The sequence below is a fragment of the Aulonocara sp. 'chitande type north' Nkhata Bay genome, linkage group LG3, assembly GCF_057382095.1.
Source record: "Aulonocara sp. 'chitande type north' Nkhata Bay isolate Kocher_YH1m ecotype deep benthic linkage group LG3, A_spYH_male_GT1.1, whole genome shotgun sequence".
Lineage (NCBI taxonomy): Eukaryota > Metazoa > Chordata > Actinopteri > Cichliformes > Cichlidae > Aulonocara > Aulonocara sp. 'chitande type north' Nkhata Bay.
In genome coordinates this window covers 38,177,050-38,194,601 of record NC_141346.1, presented here as the reverse complement: position 1 = coordinate 38,194,601, position 17,552 = coordinate 38,177,050, and the positions used below count along the sequence as shown (strand labels likewise).

The 17,552-nt window shown below is 41.0% G+C and overlaps 1 protein-coding gene across 2 annotated transcripts; it reads right to left on the bottom strand.

The window, feature by feature from the left end:
• Positions 1-1,061: 1,061 nt before the first annotated feature.
• pik3c3 (phosphatidylinositol 3-kinase, catalytic subunit type 3) lies at positions 1,062-14,980 on the bottom strand. 2 transcript variants are annotated; one of them, XM_086279677.1, is made up of 26 exons: positions 14,528-14,980; positions 12,914-13,102; positions 12,596-12,739; positions 11,426-11,555; positions 11,221-11,247; positions 9,649-9,735; positions 9,346-9,441; positions 9,177-9,248; positions 8,963-9,067; positions 8,266-8,358; positions 7,947-8,132; positions 7,493-7,623; positions 6,966-7,047; positions 6,791-6,858; positions 6,593-6,698; positions 5,999-6,115; positions 5,567-5,698; positions 4,657-4,785; positions 4,413-4,482; positions 4,247-4,311; positions 4,083-4,167; positions 3,920-3,994; positions 3,306-3,474; positions 2,743-2,833; positions 1,519-1,644; positions 1,062-1,366 (listed from the first exon to the last, which is right to left on the bottom strand). In XM_086279677.1, the coding sequence occupies exons 1-26, from the start codon at positions 14,590-14,592 to the stop codon at positions 1,352-1,354; spliced, it is 2,655 nt and encodes an 884-aa protein (XP_086135803.1). In that variant the 5' UTR covers positions 14,593-14,980; the 3' UTR covers positions 1,062-1,351. The 2 variants fall into 2 exon arrangements, with proteins under 2 accessions (XP_086135803.1, XP_086135812.1); XM_086279686.1 differs by lacking the exon at positions 11,221-11,247 and having other exon boundaries at positions 1,063-1,366; positions 14,528-14,979.
• Between the last annotated feature and the right edge of the window lie 2,572 nt (positions 14,981-17,552).

Genomic DNA, 17,552 nt, shown 5'->3' with positions numbered 1-17,552 from the left:
ATATTTGTTTGTCAAAGCTGAATTCAGGGCAAACTACGCTAAATTAGCGTTTTTAGCTAACAGCTACAATAAGCATAAAAGTTACCTTACGGCTATCATTTGTTAACATGACACTTGTTCTCATACATGTAGTACATTTATTACCAACCTGAGAGTTTATCCGCTGGTCATTCGACATGACGAATGACTTCTGAAGTCTTACTTCAGCTCAAGACGCTGTAGATTCCCGTCAGTAACACTTTCGGTCCGCTAGTAGAACATAGTTCTATTAATCTGCGCTTGAACCGGAACCGGATGTAAGTTCCAAAAAACTGAATTTTGGAACTGAAACTGAATGGTGAGTAGTGAAACTGAAATTATTCGAGAGCTGAATTTTTAAAGGATAAAATGCAGTTTCAAAGCAAATCAATTCATTTTCAAAATATAAAATTCAATTTCAATTTAGTGATGATCATTTTCAAACCATAAATTCAATTTCAAATTAGACTAATTCAAATTCAGTTTTCAAAAGCATTTATTCAAGTTACAATTCAGATTCAATCTGAGCAATTCAAATTCAAATTTAACTTATTCAAATTCAGTTTCTGATGGCACAGATTTCTGCCCATAAAAGTTTGAGACTGTTCATTTCTTTGTAAATGAGTAAACTTACAAATCGAGCAGGTGATGAAATAATTATTTCATTTAGAGTAAGGCTGAACTTGATAACTAACAGACCAAACACTCTGGGTCATTTAACATATTTTAACTTGTTGTTACACACTTGTAAAACAAATAACCAACTTATCAGAAATGAATACTAATAAATGTATATCTTCTGCTTGAATCACACACACTGGCTTATGTTTCATGTCTCTGTGCCAGGCAGGAAATACTTAGTCACTCGTTGAGTGACTCATCGGCCCTCTTGGGGTTCGACTTGTTTCCACCCCCAGCGTCGACAGTATGGCTGTCTGCAGATGGGCAGCAATGCTCAATTAAGAAACATGCTGCATGTCAAAAATGCTGCATGTCAGCACCCTTTTTGGACTCAAACGCTAAAAGAAAAAATACACAGACCATCCAAATAGTCGTTTAGTTGTAACAACAGTCTTTTATTTGGCCATACATTAGATTTCAATCATTCGTTCAGGATTTAATATACACGATATATACATAAGCAAATAAAAGACGTCAGCGTCCTCGTCTTGCAGTAAAGGTTGGCAGTGCAATCTTGGCCTTTTTAACAGTGTCACTGGGTTCCTTTCATCTTCTCCCACTCACACGTGCACCCACGCAGACGGCGTCGGTCGGCTCGGAGCCGTTTGCTCCTGCTGCTCAAGTTCAGTCCAGTTCAGCCTCTCTCCTCTGTTCATCTGCGCCAATACTGAAAAGGGAAAGAACAAAGTGAGCTTAAATCAGCAGTTTGAACGCTGAACAACAGAAAAGCTGGGTCTCATCTTGGTGGAGGTATTGGAAGAAAGGTAAACTTATGCTATCAGCTATTTAGCTTCTGCGTTTTGAATTATTTACACCTACCTGTGCAAATTTGTGTATCTGCTCGACGACAGCAGCGAACAAAGCTCCGACGCTCTCATCAATCAGACTCTGCATGTAGTGAACCGCCTCCTCGTCCGACAGGTCCAGTCTGAACTTATCCTGCACCTGGAGCCACATAAATATCTACGCATTAACCCTTTATTCATCATTGTATTATTTTAGGGTCTTTAAAATAATATGTAAAGCGCCTTGAGGCAGCTGTTGTGGTGATTTGTTGTTATAGAAATAAAACTGAACTGAATTACCACAGGACCATTTTACAAGTGCGCTTTAAAAGACCTTAACTCCGTTTGTAGTAGAGACAAAATTCAAATGCAGAGAACAGAAGACAAGCTTTACAGGTATATTCATATTATATCACTGTAGCACAAAGCATTCACCTCCACCTGGATTTTACCAGATGCTCTTCACATTACTTTAACTCCCCAACCATTTTGAGCTAGAGGGAAAATTCAAATGGTTCCTGAACGAAGATAGTTATTTTATCATTTTAACCTCCTAGGACCTGCCGTCCACATATGTGGACATCACATTTTGGGTTATTTAGACCAAAATACTCAATTTTGCTCTACAAGGGCCTGATATCTACTTATGAGGACATTCTACTGCTACTGTGCTATTGAAATTTTAAACGAATATCCTCTTATTTGTCTTAGAAACAAAAATTAGGCAAAAAAAAAAAAATCTTTGCTTTACATTCATCAGGTCCCAATCAGAACAAATATCAAAGAGAAATTAAAAACGCATGATGTGGAGGAGTTCGGGTCTTAGGAGGTTAAAACCAAAATTACAAAATGACTCATCCTGTGTGATATTTGGGTCCCAAAGGTTTAAGTAATGTGAACTTTAAGGGTTAACCAGACATTTCTTGGTTACAGATAATGGGATGCTCCACAGGATCACGCTGTAATCTTAATCACAGGTTCATGGCAGTGCAGTAACAGCTCTTTGACTCAGTTTGTCTCAAATTTACTTAAACTTTACTGAACAATATTCATTATAAATAAAGCATGATTTGTTTCATGACAGCTAGTGTCTTCTTAATCCCCCTCAGGAAAACAAAAGACTTTCTGTAGGAGGCTACAAAGACAACCGATCTGATCTCCCCAGTACCCTTAATGACCTCAGCCCTGAAAAGAGCTTTAAGGGTGACTCCTAGCAGACTTTCAAAGGGTAAAGAGCTAAAGCTACCAACCACCTTACCTTTTTAACAGTTTTGTCAGGCTCAAGAGCGATGTCAGGAATATTGGCATCCACCATGAGAGAGAACAGGTTCAGGATCAGGTTGGAGTACCTGAGGAAGTGGAAGACGAGGAGCATATTGCACATTAGCTACAGTGGTGTCCATTAAAAACTGACGATGCTTTCCTTGTATTACATGTTTGCAGTTTTACTTGAAAGTAGCTTTTCAAGCTTTAAAGGTGCAAGTAAAAGTAAAATATAACTCCCAAGGATGATTAATCAAAGACAATATTTGGTAAAATTCACATCAAAGTGTTTTTTCCAATCACAGCAATGATCATCGTCATTAAACGTCTTTCTCAGACAAATTTAAAGACTTTTCAAGCTGCTATACAGTTTAGATTTTTTGCTTTTTAAAAGTTAAAACCAGTCTGATGATGGATTAGTCCTGTTTAATATCCCTTTAATCCACTGATTAAATAAACTCACTTAAAACCATGTTGGTATGTTTGTGTTGTTACTGTCCATATTCACAGTTTGCTTGGCTCAGAATCATCGTTTTGCTTTTATGTGTTTGCATGTACCTCCTAAGATGAAGAAAGGCGGTGTAGCACTGCTTCCTGAACTCCTGGTACTGTTCGCTCTGCATGCCTCCCATACCCTCCACCATCTCTTTGCTCAGCTTCATGGGCGGAGGCAGCGGTTTGGGGTCTCGGCCAAGGATGTAGCCGAAGTCTATGTGGAAGAGCTTCCCTGGATGGAGAAATGTGACAATTAAAAAAAAAAACTTAGAAAGTAGGAGGTTTTGATTTCTGAGATCATGAAATCCTCCAGCGTGGAACTACGGAAGCTTCTTAACTCAAATTTCTGAGAAAATAACGTGAATTTTCAAGTCAGAAATTTGAGATATTAACTTCCAATGTCAACTTAGGTCTACCAATCAAGAAAAAAACATTTTTTCCCAATTGACAGAAACGAGCTTTCCTTAGCCTCTGATTTCTAAGAAAAACAGATACATCTACTGGGGCGCTTGCAAGGTTGTCCTTTAAGTCCAGTCGTTTTAAGCTTTGATACAGTGCCAGTGGATAATAATCTAACAAATAAGCCCTGTAAACATATGGAAGTCACACAGCTACCTAAAGCTACATTAGAGATGACACACAGGCTTGATGTTAGTAAGTTAGTGTGTTTGCCTCACCGGTCTTTGTCAGCAGCAGGTTGTCCAGGTGTCTGTCTCCCACTCCCAGGATGTACGTGATGACACAGTAACCAGCTGGGAAATAACGAGAGGCACATTGATCAGATATTCAATCGGCTCCTCCAGCAACTAAATGAGCACCGATCTGTTACGAGCGTCTCACCGCAGCTCTTGACGTAGGTATCCATCACCTCTGAGCTGATGCCGTACGGCCCTTTTTCACTTGGCGCGTGCTTCCTAAAGAAGCTCTGTCAACACGGGATTAAAATGAGCACTTAAATCAAAGCAGCGCCCTGACGCGCCGTGTCTCTGACAAACTCTGCTCACCTGGATGTTGCCTTCAGTAGCCAGAACTTCAGCGACAGGAACCGACTGGACAAACTGCATAAAACCTAAGCACGCAACACGTTTTCTGCATTAGGCTGAACATCTTTAATACTTTGAAATCATAACAGCTTAAAACGCTGCTGCTGAGTTACTTCATTCTTCTTACCGTGCTTGGTGCTTGTGGCCAGAACTTTATAGGGTGTCAGCTTCAGGTCCAAATTCTCTTTTCTTAACAGCTTTAAGACAGAAAAAAATGATGATACACACTGACACAGACTCCTGACTTATGAAGATAATCTTGGACTTTGTCTCTCGTCAGTGATGAGCTAAAAAAAATTTTTTTTTTAAGCAAAAAAACATTGTCTTCAACTTCCTGGGGGCATTCCCGTCTGTTAACGAGCACTTCTTACTTTGTCCATGAGCGAGATGATCTGCAGGATGAGCTGATCTTGTCTCAGGTCGTCTCCATGTTTGAAGATGACTGGATATGTAGCTCCATCCTCAGCCTTGAAGATCAGTTTGGCGGGCATCAGAGCACTCTGACACACAAACGCACAGAGAAAAGCCTTTTATTTTCGCATAGATACTGCTCGTAATCAGGACAATAATAACCAAAGCAAACTGCACTGAAATCAAAGGCAAGCCTCTGCCTTTCTAACAGCACCACTGACGACTGAAGGGATATAACACAGTGGTCAGGGGATCACATCAAGTACAAGTAAATAAGTACCTGATAGTGAAATTAAACATGAAAGCACCCCTGTTTTTCTAATGTGCATCAAACACACTGTTAGTAAGAGAAAAGACAGTCTATTTCCTCTTAAGTGCCTGCAGAGGCTCTGTGTGAGATCTGATGCTATGGAGGAAATGAACGATGAAGTGAGCAAATTTGCACTTTTGATGAGTAATGACCACACCCGCGGTTACATTTACAAACTGTCTGAAGGCTGTAGCTGAGCTGCTGTTTAGCTACTCCACCTGCCTGATCATTGAATTTACAGTGCCACAAATCACCATTTATTCTCTCATGTTAGCAGTTTATTTAAATGGTAAATGGACTGATTCTTATATAGAGCTTTTCTACTTTAACTGAGCACTCAAACATATCACATTCGCCCGTTCACACACATTCATACAAGCACTGTTTCCTTTCTATCTAACACTCACACTCTGATGAACACAGAGATCAACTTGGGGTTAGCATCTGGCCCAAGGATACTTCAACATGCAGACTGGAGCAGCCAGGGTTCAAACAACCAGCCTTCAGATTAGTAGATGGCCTCCTGAGCTACACCCCCAGTCTCACAACGGCGACTGTACCTTGAAGAGTGTGGCTGTCTCTGGGATGATGCCTTTGATCCTGATTTGAGGCTCCAGAGGAAGCGGAATCGCCTCGATCTCTGACAGGTTCACCTTCTCGTTGTCAGCCAGCAGGGCCTGAAGTCGCTCTGTCTGCAGACACACATGAAGGTTTGCTGACATTAACACAAGTAAGCAGGATCAGTGTCACCAGGAGCACACACCGAAGTCAATTAAGTGTTTGTATGTGTGAATAAGGAGTGCTTTTATTAAAAGGACAGTGTACTGCTGCGTATTAAAACAGGAAATAAATACAAACACTTCTCATACATAAACCATGTTCAGGAAATATCTGTTGATTTACTCAGATATAAAAAAAACATGGGAGCCTACACAGGTGGGTTTTTTTAAAAGCACATTTAACACCGAAGCTGTTTTGAATATCTTTGCTACCTTCTTCTTGCGGTTTCCGCTCTCCCGTTGGACAGCCTTCATCAGCTGCACCAGTCTGTCTACAAACGTCTGCTGGGCAGCCAAGAGCGACCGCATCACCCTCACGGTCTTATCACCCTGGAGAAAAGAAAAAGTGTGAGCACACAGCAGTGGAGACACACACACACAGTCAGTTCTATAAAGCTTTGCTACATATTACATCAGTCAGCCGCTTTTATTGTACAGGCTTATCAGACCGGGGCAAATTTGGAACAATCCAGAATTTTAAAAATGACCCATTTACACTCAACTCTAAACTCTTTTTCTTGACAATATCCTTAAATCTCATCTAATAATATAAGTCCAACAAAGGAAAATACACTGAGACTTATTTTTATAACATTATGATCCAACTATGACACAGCTGGCAGCGTTATTTTGGGTATGCTCTTTGATAAATGAAGGCAGAAAGTGATTAAAACAAGACACCTTATTGGTAAAAGCATTGGGATGCAAATAGATTTTTACAGAGTAGCAGGGTGACATGATATATAACACTAACTCGCACTCGATGAGACATCAGCTAACTTTGCCAAAGTAAGTTAAAAATCTGACCTTTAGCAAAGCCTGACTGAACCTCCTCATGACGTTCAGGTACATCTCGTGGGTCTTTGGATCTCTCTGCTGTGTGTCCTGATCTTCACACTCCACAATCACATACCTGAGGAAGAAACGTGGATTTATACACACATTTTTATGACTAACTTCTTTTTGTCCAGGCAGAAAACAAAAAGCACTGTAAAGAGGACTCACCAGTACAAATAGTTGGCAAGTGTAGAGTTCTTGCAAGCACGAGAGATCAGGAACGTGCAAAGGTCTTGCTGCAAAGACATGAGGACACAATGCTGTGTTACGAACAACTGATAGGACAACATGACAGAGCAACGCACTGTCCACAGGTCCTTTATGGGGATTTTTATTTGCTCACCTCTAGATTCTCACTGTCAGCTCCCTCCTTTCCCTTCTGTGGCGTAGTGGATGATCCAGATGAGCCAGAAAGAATTTGGGAACTGCAAAGCATGTGACAGTTTTACACATCTACTTAAAAGGATTGTGTATATGTTACTGACAGCTGATTTTTAAAACTGACAGCTTCTTTTTAAAATGTGTGCATTGTTCATTCTTATTTCATTCCACGTGTAAGACAGCATTGTGGCAGATCTGCAGCTGTCTGGATCCAGCTGCAGATCTGCCAGTAAAATCATAACATTCAATGAGTTCATCGCGGTTTCTGAAAGAGAAATAATCAGATCCTGCAGATCGGCTGATGCTCTCTCAGCTGGGGAACATTTGGGGGTAAATTTAGACCCAGAAAGTGAACAAAAAAAACCACACACATACTTGAGTCATCTCAAAGCCACTTTTAGACATTTTCAGTTTCAGAGCCAGAAGAGAAGCTAATGCGATCAGCGGTGTTGACTCATTTATTAACCAGAATGGCTTTAAAGTACTGACCTGTCCAATGCAGCGTCATCTGAAAGTCCCTGGCCATCTCTCTTGCTGCCTGGATCTAAACCACCCTGAATATCACTGAAGTTCTCATACTTGAGCGCCTGCACCAGCTGAAGCAGGTACATCAGCAGGTCCTAGAGAGGAGAGACAGGAATTATCATTATGATTTCAATGTAATTGATTTAATACTCCTGGTTAAGCTTGATTTAGAGTCCTGCATTCCCCGCCGAGCCTATAGTGTAGTGATAGGGATTGTTGGTGGCTTTTATACTTCTGGTTGCATTGCTCTGCCATTACAGAGGAAGTGGAGCTGATCGTGTTGGAAAGTTTCATACAACACATGAACAAATAACAGTCAGACTTCAAGTAATTGAAAGAAAGAATAAAATGGAAAAACACATATTTGTATTCAAGTTTTTAAAAGGTTTTTCCACCCACACACGACCTGTCCTCCTACCTCATCATCAGCCTGCTGTAGCCGAGCCACCGCATAGCGTCTCACTGTGGGGTTGGTGAAATGGGATGACAGCAGCTCCAGAGAGTCCTCCACATCCATGGGCTTCCACTTTCCCAGCAACTCCAGAGCCTGCTTGGCCTCCTGGGGCAGATCCCAGTTCACACACTTGAGGAACTTTGTCAGGGCCTGCAGTCAGAGGAGGAGGAATCATTGAACATGTATACAGACGTAGCAGCAGCAGTCGCTGGGGGAGGAATAGTTGGAAGTTACACATAGTAATGTACACTTGGTTGTAACGGGGAAGACACCAGCAGCACACCTTTTCCTGTGTGGTGAGGTAGTATCTGAACTTCCACACCAGGTCCTGCTCTTCAGAACTCAGCTGCTTGGTTGGAGGGTAGCTAACGATGATCTGTACATGCAAACAAACAATTTTAGATTAAAGCAAGCAAAGTTATTATAGAAACATAATTGTTCTAACGATTCTTTCATTTTTTTTTCACTGATCTTTTGTGATGTCTACACTCAAAAGCATCCGTCTTCTTTTAGCAACAGTGTATAAACATAACACAGAACAGTTTCCAGTTCAGTACATTTTAAATGGGTTTCTGGATCGTGTTCACATATGGATTCTTTTTCTCATGATGGAGCTTTATCCTGCATTTGTGGATGCTGACAGAGAACTGTGTTCACAGACAGGATTTATTTATGGAAGGGTTCATGAGCCCATGTGTTGATTTCCATGACAGAATCGTGTTTTTTTCCATGAAGGCTATAAGATCACAGTCATACAATACTGATTTTTGTCCCTTGCACACAGAGATTTCTCCATATACTCTCAATCTTTTGATATCATGTGCTGTAAATGATAAGATTTAATGCTTTCTTTGTTCTATAGTAAATAAACTGTAGGTTTGTGCGATTTACCAATCATTGCATGTTATTTTGATTTATGTTTTACACAGCGTCATAGCTTTTTTGTAGTTCTAAAACTTGAGTAGCTGCTAGCTACTCACATTGAGCTGGTCACGTGTGGCAGCATTAGGCTTCAGGTCATGATCTGAGGGCCCACTGCGAAGGCTACGAGCCAGTTTGTGATGCTTGCTCTCTACCAGGTTTTCCTGTGAAGGAAAAGAAAAGCCAAAGTTACAGCATGTGAATGAAATGATGTGTGAGCAAACTAGCACACAACATTTATATTTCTTCAACATCATGAAATCATTTTCTCACCATCCCCATCTGTGGGTCGGGAACTTTGACAATGTCGCAGCTGGTAAGAACTGGTGATGCATCGTCTCCATCCTTAATGGCGACAAAGGAGAACAGACCAATCAGCCGACACCGTTCCAACACGTGGTATCTACCTGCTGTGTGCTGCCACTAATAATCAGGAAATTACCTTTTCATAATAGACGATGCTGTACTCCTTGTCATTTGATTTGACACGAGGAAACTCCACCATGAGGTACATAAAGTTGGAGCTGCGCTTCTCACTCTGCAGAAAGACAATTTCACATTTTTCAATTTGAAAAATGTAAATAAGCGCGAATTGAACCGCAAATACAGTTGATGATTCAATTCCTCCTAAATAAGCCTTCATATCCTTCTGAGACTAATCTTCACATAGTACATCTTATTGATGCTTTCTCGACTCGACTGCAGAGTCGGCCTGTGCAACCAGAATCGAGCTTAACAAACTCACTTCATTGATCATCTCAATCTCTCTGAAGGTCAGCCGGTCCAGCCAGTCCACCTTCACCATGTGGCCCTGCCGATGAGCCTTTGTCAGCTGGATGGAGAGATGGGAAGGTTTGCAGAGAAATGAGCACATAATTTTAGCAAAATCAAAAGAGAAAAATACAGAAACGGCCGTTCTGTTGAACTGATCACAGCATGGCGGCTGGTGTGCAAACAGCCCGACCGATCATGCACAGTGCCAGCGGCCAATCCAGCATCTCTGCACACTCAGCAGCCAGTCCACTCATCAGTTAGTGAGTGTGGGTGTTGGGAATGTAAGCACACACTTGGCCACGAACAGGAAGCCCACAACTCAGCTGCGTAGAATAAATACTTACTCTTTAAAACAACATATGAACTGGTAGCAGCCTGAACACAACCTCTAATATACTTAAGCCAGCTGCATTTATGATGAATAATAATAATAATAATAAAACATGGGGAATCAGTGTAGTTGTTTTAGGAAACAAAATTTAAAAATAAAATTAGCTAACGTTGAAATAAAATGTACTCCCTGATAACCTCTTCTAAGTATCCCATAAAGCTACAACGAGTCAATGAATATAATTGTGTGTCCACATAAATATGAAATCCATGCACACACATGAAAACACACCAACATGTGAAATATGGAGGACTGAAAGTGCCAAAATCAAAAATAGAGTAAAATAAAAAACTGATAAACAAATCAATATGCACTCTATTTCCTGTTTCTTACCTTTGTAACAATTCACTTGTTTATTTACTTTCACATAATTTTCTAATTTATTTTAAAAAAGTACTGTATTATATTATTTAGGTATTATATGTCCTTAATGTGTTTCCCATACGCATTTCTTTTATTTTGGCATTTCTTTATACTTCATTATGCAGATAAATAGGCTTTATTATTGTCATTTTAAGTGTGTAGTTGGCTCATGATAGAAAGGTTAGCCTCCAGTCCGGTATGGTGACTCTCCAATACAGTTATGTCAAAAAGAAGGTTTTCACAAAATACTGACATACTTGACTATTATATTATTTCATATATTTATTATTTTGCCTAAGCATTTCTTTAAATATTTAGCAAACAATATTCATATTTGAACGATATTTGAATTAAGTGTTTATTAATGTATCTCAAGTCATTCATTTCTTAATTTTGGCAGTTTTAATCCTCCATAACAAGCAGAAAACTGATGTGTGTAAATGCTTTAAAAAAACACAGCCATACATCTTCACAGACAAAAAAAAAAGTTTTCACACCAAAACCTGGATCAAAATGTATTTGTAAACACACTGAACAGATTTATGCTGTTTACAGGTTTCCCACATAGAACAGTGCAAAGTGAACAGAGGTCTGACACGAGGAGGAAGTGAGTACTTAATGTCCCTGCCACAGTTTGAATTGTCCTGATGTGGTAACCATCATTTTCATACTGTGTTATACAAATGGAAATCTATTTGCAGATACATTTTGGCCATGGCCTTGTTCATACATATACAGTACACACACATAATCTGCATTGCCAACACTAACTCCTGCAGTGGTACTCACATCACTGAGTACCTCCAGGTCAGGGCCCTGGAACAGATGATGGTTTAGACAGTGCTTTGCATTGGATGGTTTCTTTTTATCCAACGTTTCCTGTTCACCTTTGACTCTACTTCATTGCCCAATCCTTTCCTTTCAGTCCTTTAATCACTCATCCTCATCATCATCCTCCTCTTTCCTATCCACACACATGTATACAATATTATACCTTGGCGAGCCTGCCCATCTGGTCCTCTGCCAGGCTGCTGCTGGTGCGTCCCGGTGTGGTTGTGGGCTCTCCTCCATCCCCTTCCACGCCTGGCCAAACCTTCAGGTCATGCATCCCTTGCCGGAACATGCTAGAGCAGGACGGGAGGAGGGTATTTAAACTCACGCACACTACTACATACTCAGACCTTTAAACACTGATTTCAGCACGGCAGCTTTTGGAGACCACAGCAGACCAAAGGACAAGGCAAAATGTCAAGGTCCACCTGTATTCACAACTACACAACATAGCCTCACTGTCACCTGCCATGTTATCACTTCTTCTTTTCAGACTGAGCTTTTGGTGGCCCAAAAGTGCAATACAAGGGCCTAGCATGACACTAGATTTTGCTTCCATTGATGTTTCTCCTCCGTCTTACCTTCTCCATACTTTTCTCTTCTATCATCCTGTTACAAGTTAATCTTCACTTCATCAGTCAAAGGTAGATGCACCGAAGTTCTGTTTTTCTCAGAACTGCGTCGGCTCTCTTAAACGTTTTCTGGTAAAGTGTAATCTGACCTCCTTGCGTAACCAGTGGTTTGTACCTCGTTCTAAACTCTATATTTAGATTCATGAAGGCGTCTCTTGATTGTAGACTTTGACACTGGCTGACGACCGCCTGTGCTACGCCTCAGCCTCCTAGTAGACACACCTATGGTATACATTTAAAATTCTGATTTTCATAAAAGTTGACCTCTGACTTTGACGTGCACCTATGGTATCAGATTAAAACTTCTCCTTGAAGTATCGCATTCACGAGACTTTCAGAAAACTTGACCTCTGAACTTGACATTCAAAGTCATTCGAGATTTTTGGTAGATGCACCTCAGGTATCAACTTCAAAATCCTACATAGCCTCGTTCTCAAGTTACCACATTCATAAACTTGAGTGTCCAAGCTGAAAGTCTGCACTTCAATCACTTCTTACCGTGTTTGATTTAAAATTCCCTGCAGGGGAGTACATTAGTAAAATTACATAAAACATGTGGACCTACATGTATCTGTGTGTTGTAATAATAGGGAAATGTCATAAAAAATTGCAAGGCAAACCTAGACTTTTCTCTCACCAGCGTGCCTTGACACATCACCTGGAAACCACTGCCAAAAGTAACAGAGCAAGGACACACTTACCCATATTTGCCAAACAGAGTCACGGTGGTTCCACCGACTGGAACGGCTCTGCCGGGCCCATAAATGTCCCACACTGTGAGAGCAACCTGGGCACTTTGGGGAAGGTCGGGGTACTTGACTGGCAACCGCAGCCACTCGTTCCAGCTGCACCGGAAAACAGGATAAACAGAGAAAATAAAATGCACATGTAGAAGTGAGTAGCTGATGGCCATTTTGCTACAGAACTTTGAAAAAAATTCCTTTGCTTGACTTTTACAACCTCATAATCAGTGCATTACATCATATTATAATAACACTAAAACCCAGCATGGTTCTTACTTCCAGCGTGTGCTGAATGCTTTGTACGAGGTGCGAACAGGAAGGGCCAGAGGCTTTCCTTCAGCAAACACCTGACAGGTTACATAGAGGTCCGAGCAGTTCTCCTGGTAGAGCCCAGAGAAGCGCAGCATCGGGTCTTCGAGCAGCGCTTTGTAGCTCTTCTGCTCTCGCTTTCCTTCTAAACTGCCTCTGAAAGAGGGGAGAAGAGAAGGTCAGAGTGTTGTTTGCTGATGTTATCAAGAGTGCTCCAACTTGTCTAGCTTCTCTTCTCACAAGTAAGTCAATATTTCTTTTGTATTTCCTACAAAACAGATTTTCAAAGCCTGCCGAGTCAAAATATCCCCCAACAATGCTGCAAACCTTTAATTAACTCACCTTTTTTGCTCTTCGTATAAAGAAAACCCTCCAAGTATGGAGTGCAAATACTGTATTTAGTCAAGATACCATGAAAAAAAAAAAAAGATATTTGCTGTTACTGAGAATTTCAATACCGCAGCACTAGCTCCCCCCACCAGCAAAGAGGTTTCTGGCCTTCAATAAAAGGGAATATACCCCGGCCATGATTTATAACATGCTCAAAGTACATTTGTGTTTAAACAAATGGCCAGAAATGACAGAAAGATACACAGACTGCTGTTAAATAAGGTAACACACACTCCTACCATTCTATAAAACTCTACAATAACTCTTACCTGTCAGGTATAAGAGTCCACACACATATTTCTGCATTATAGCTTATTGCAGCTGTTTCTTAGACTCACAAGGGGCATATTATTTATGAATGCATTGCAATAATCTTGCATTATCTCAGTCTTACTAGTAGTACAGTCGACTGTACTATTTTTATTCATTATCCTGCTGCTGCTACACAATAAATCCCCCTGTTGGGGATAAACATTAAATGATCTGTTTATCTTGCAGGTGTAGTCACCCCCATTTGGAGGCAGAAAACTCCAGTGAAAATCTGACCAAATTGTGGAGCTATTTAATAATAATACGATCATAATGCAATAATAAAACTCATGAGCTGCACACAGGATTTAAATATAGGACACACTGAGCTCAGATAATAAGAGTTTAGCTCAGGGGGGCATATGCTACCTGAGTCATGATGGTAACATTAAGCAACCGACTGGCCTAACAGTGCTTCTGTCTCTCCTCCCACCCCAAAAAGGACAATAAACACAATACAACACTGTAATTCATCAGAACGACGTAAAGCAGAACCAGTGTTTCTAATACATGTGGACTGAGTCTTGATGAACAGAAGAAGGCTTGTCTCTTCCTTTTCTGTAGGTACAAATGTAATGTAATTATACTTTCATATAACCTAAAATTACTGCAAATGCATGATAATCTTACAGTTGCACATAAAGTAAGAGAAGAACAGCAAATCGTAACTCTGGGGCTTGTGATGGCAGTCTGCTGTCTCCTGTTTGACTGTTTGGTTTATGTGTGCGCGACAAACAATGTGTTGGACAAACTTCAAAGTCAGAAAAACGTGTTAACGAGACACAACGCGCGCGCACACACACAAAGGAAAGCATCGCGTGAGGTCACAAGATACAGGAGTTTACGCCGCCTTGACCCAAAGAGACTCAGTGAAAAACTCACATCTTAAGTTGAACATTGATGTCCATATCACAGCTGTAAACATAGTTGAATTTATCAGTGTCCATCTTCCGACGGGGAAACTCTGAATTCCAACCAGAGACCGGATGACTTCAACATGAAATCCCGGACAGTTATAGGAGACTTTGCGAGCGGTTGTGTTTGCGACCAGGCCTCGGATCAGCACCCCGCAGAGCTCAGCTAAAGGTCCCGCCACACGGCTGGAGACGCTGTAGGTCCGGACACGAGTTTAAAAGGATGTTAACTGCCTACATTCACGATAAAGACATAATTCTAACGGCTGTCTCGCCGGGCATGATTTGGTGTTTTTGTTAGCTACCTACACAACACAGCAGCAACCGAAACCTACAGTCAGGCGAGAGCAGTCGAATTGCGATATAGTGACTGAGACGACTGAACGTGGGATTGTCATATCGTGGGGTTGATTAACCGAGTCTGATGCGGAAAAGAAGGAAGTAAAAAAAGAGGCGGAACGTTTATATTAAAGGAGCAGTGCACACGAACTACATCAATAGAACTACACAAATACACTGGGGAAAATATTCACTCACTCATCCAATTCACTGAATACAGGTGTTCTAACCACTTCTATGGCCACAGGTGTATAAAATCAAGCTACTAGGCATGCAGACTGCTTTTACAGAAATTTGTGAAAGAATGGGTCGCTCAAAGGGATGCTGAATTCCAGCATGGTACCGTGACAGGATGCCACCTATACAACAAGTACAATCGGGATATTGCCTCACTGTTAAATATTCCACAGTCAACTGTTAGTGGAAATATAACAAAGTGAAAACGATTGGGAAAAACAGCAACTCAGGCACGAACTGGTAGGCCATGTAAAATCACAGAGCATGGTCAGTGGACACATGGTGCACAGAGGTTTCCAACTTTCTGCAGAGTCAGTCTTACAGACCTCCAAACTTCATGTGGCCTTCAGATTAGCTCAGGAACAACCATAGAGAGCTTCATGGAATGTCCGAGCAGCTACATCAAAGCCTTACATCGCCAAGCGCAATGCAAAATGGTGTAAAGCACGCCACCACTGGACTCTAGAGCAGTGGAAATGTGCTCTCTGGAGTAACTAATCACACTTTGCCGGATGGCAATCTGATAGACGAGTCTGGGTTTGGCCGTTGAAATTTTGGACAATTTCACGCTCCCAACTTTGTGTGAATAGTTTGGGGATGTCCCCTTCCTGTTCCAATATGACTGCACACCAGTGCACAAAGCAAGGTCCATAAAGACATGGATGAGCGAGTTTGGTGTGGATGAACTTGACTGGCCTGCACAGAGTCCTTACCTCAAGCCAGCAGAAAACCTTTGGGATGAATTAGAGCAGAGACTGTGAGCCAGGCCTTCTTGTCCAACATCAATGTCTGACCTCACAAATGTGCTTCTGGAAGAATGATCAAAAATTCCAATAAACACTCCCAAACCTTGTGGAAAGCCTTCCCAGAAGACTTGAAGGTGATATAGCTACAAAGATTTGACTGACACTATATTAAACCCAGTGGATTACAAAATGGATGCCACTCAAGTTCATATGCGTTTGAAGGTAGACACGCAAACGCTTTTGGCAAAATATATACAGAAATGTTGCATATGGCACAGAAAGAAAGGCAAAACAGCAGAAATATAATTCCAAAGTATTTAAAATAAAAGCAGAACTTTAAAGAAAAACAAAATACAGTTTTAAAAAAATCAACAGTGAAGCTGCAAATCAATTTAAACGTAACATACAAGATGAGCTGGTTTTAAAGCTTTTTTTAACAAGTCTCACTAAGGGGTCAAATGCACTCTAACTAAAGAGCACACCACCAAATATAAAAATGCTGCACACAAAACATATCATAAGCAGAAGTGGAAGTGTTCAGGAAACCACAATAACTGAGCCATGAAGTGTTTGACCACTACAGAGCAGGTGACTGAGTGCTGAGGTGCATAGTGGGTAAAAGTTTTGCTGACTTTATAACTGCAGAGCTCCAAAACTCCTTCCTCTTCTGTGCCTGAGCAGCTCCTGTAGGTGTAAAGTGCAGGTGACCCAGCACCTTTATGTTTACCTGATTGATTACAGTTTTCATCTGAAAACCGTTGAGGAAGGGCTACGACTTTATTCCCATCTATTGTGGCCATTTTTGTCTACTACTACTTTTGTCTATTTCTAATCTGATATTCACTAAAATTTTTAAGTATTTAGTGTAAATTTTAGTTTAAAAATGAGAAAAAAGAGACTGATGCACCTTTGATTTTTTTTTTTTTTTAGCTTTTTTCCATTTAATCAATACAAACAATCCACTTGTGAAACACTGACGATGCTAAAGACAAGGATTTCATGCTCTGTGAACTTTTCCCAACCCAATTAAAAAACACTTGTACCCAATTAAGTGCATATCCATGAAGGACGAGAGGTGTGTGACAGGAAAATCTTTTGTTTTCAGAGGTCCTCCCTTTCCATCAGCACTGACGACAACATATTTGTCAGATCAGGCTGTGAACTCTTTGCCAGCATATGGGACCCCATAGGCTCCGAGGAGGTCTCCGCCACCCAGGCTGAACTATGGAAAAACATCTGCATCTAAATACTGACCTCAATCAGGCCTTTACGTAGCCTGACTGACACCTTAGTCTTCTGCGCTGCCCGACAGAGGCAACTGTGAGTTGGACTGAGTGAAAGAAGAAGCACCCTTGGTCGATCAGGGAGACCTATCAACACTCTTGAACTATAGAGAGAAGGCATGTAAAGCGCCATGTTACAGGGCCCCGGGGGCTCCTGTGAGAGGCATGAGAGGATTTTTCCGATGACCTCGAGCTCAGCCTGCAGATAGTAAACAAGTGGAAGAAGATGAGATAAGGTTTTGTTGGCGTGTGGATTGATACCACACTGCAACATATGCTCAGATGACATATTTAACTTTTGACTTAACGCCATTTTCCTTGGATGAACAATCCATGAAAAATTGCAAAAGAACCGGGCAACAAAGAAATACACCTGTCTGCATTACAG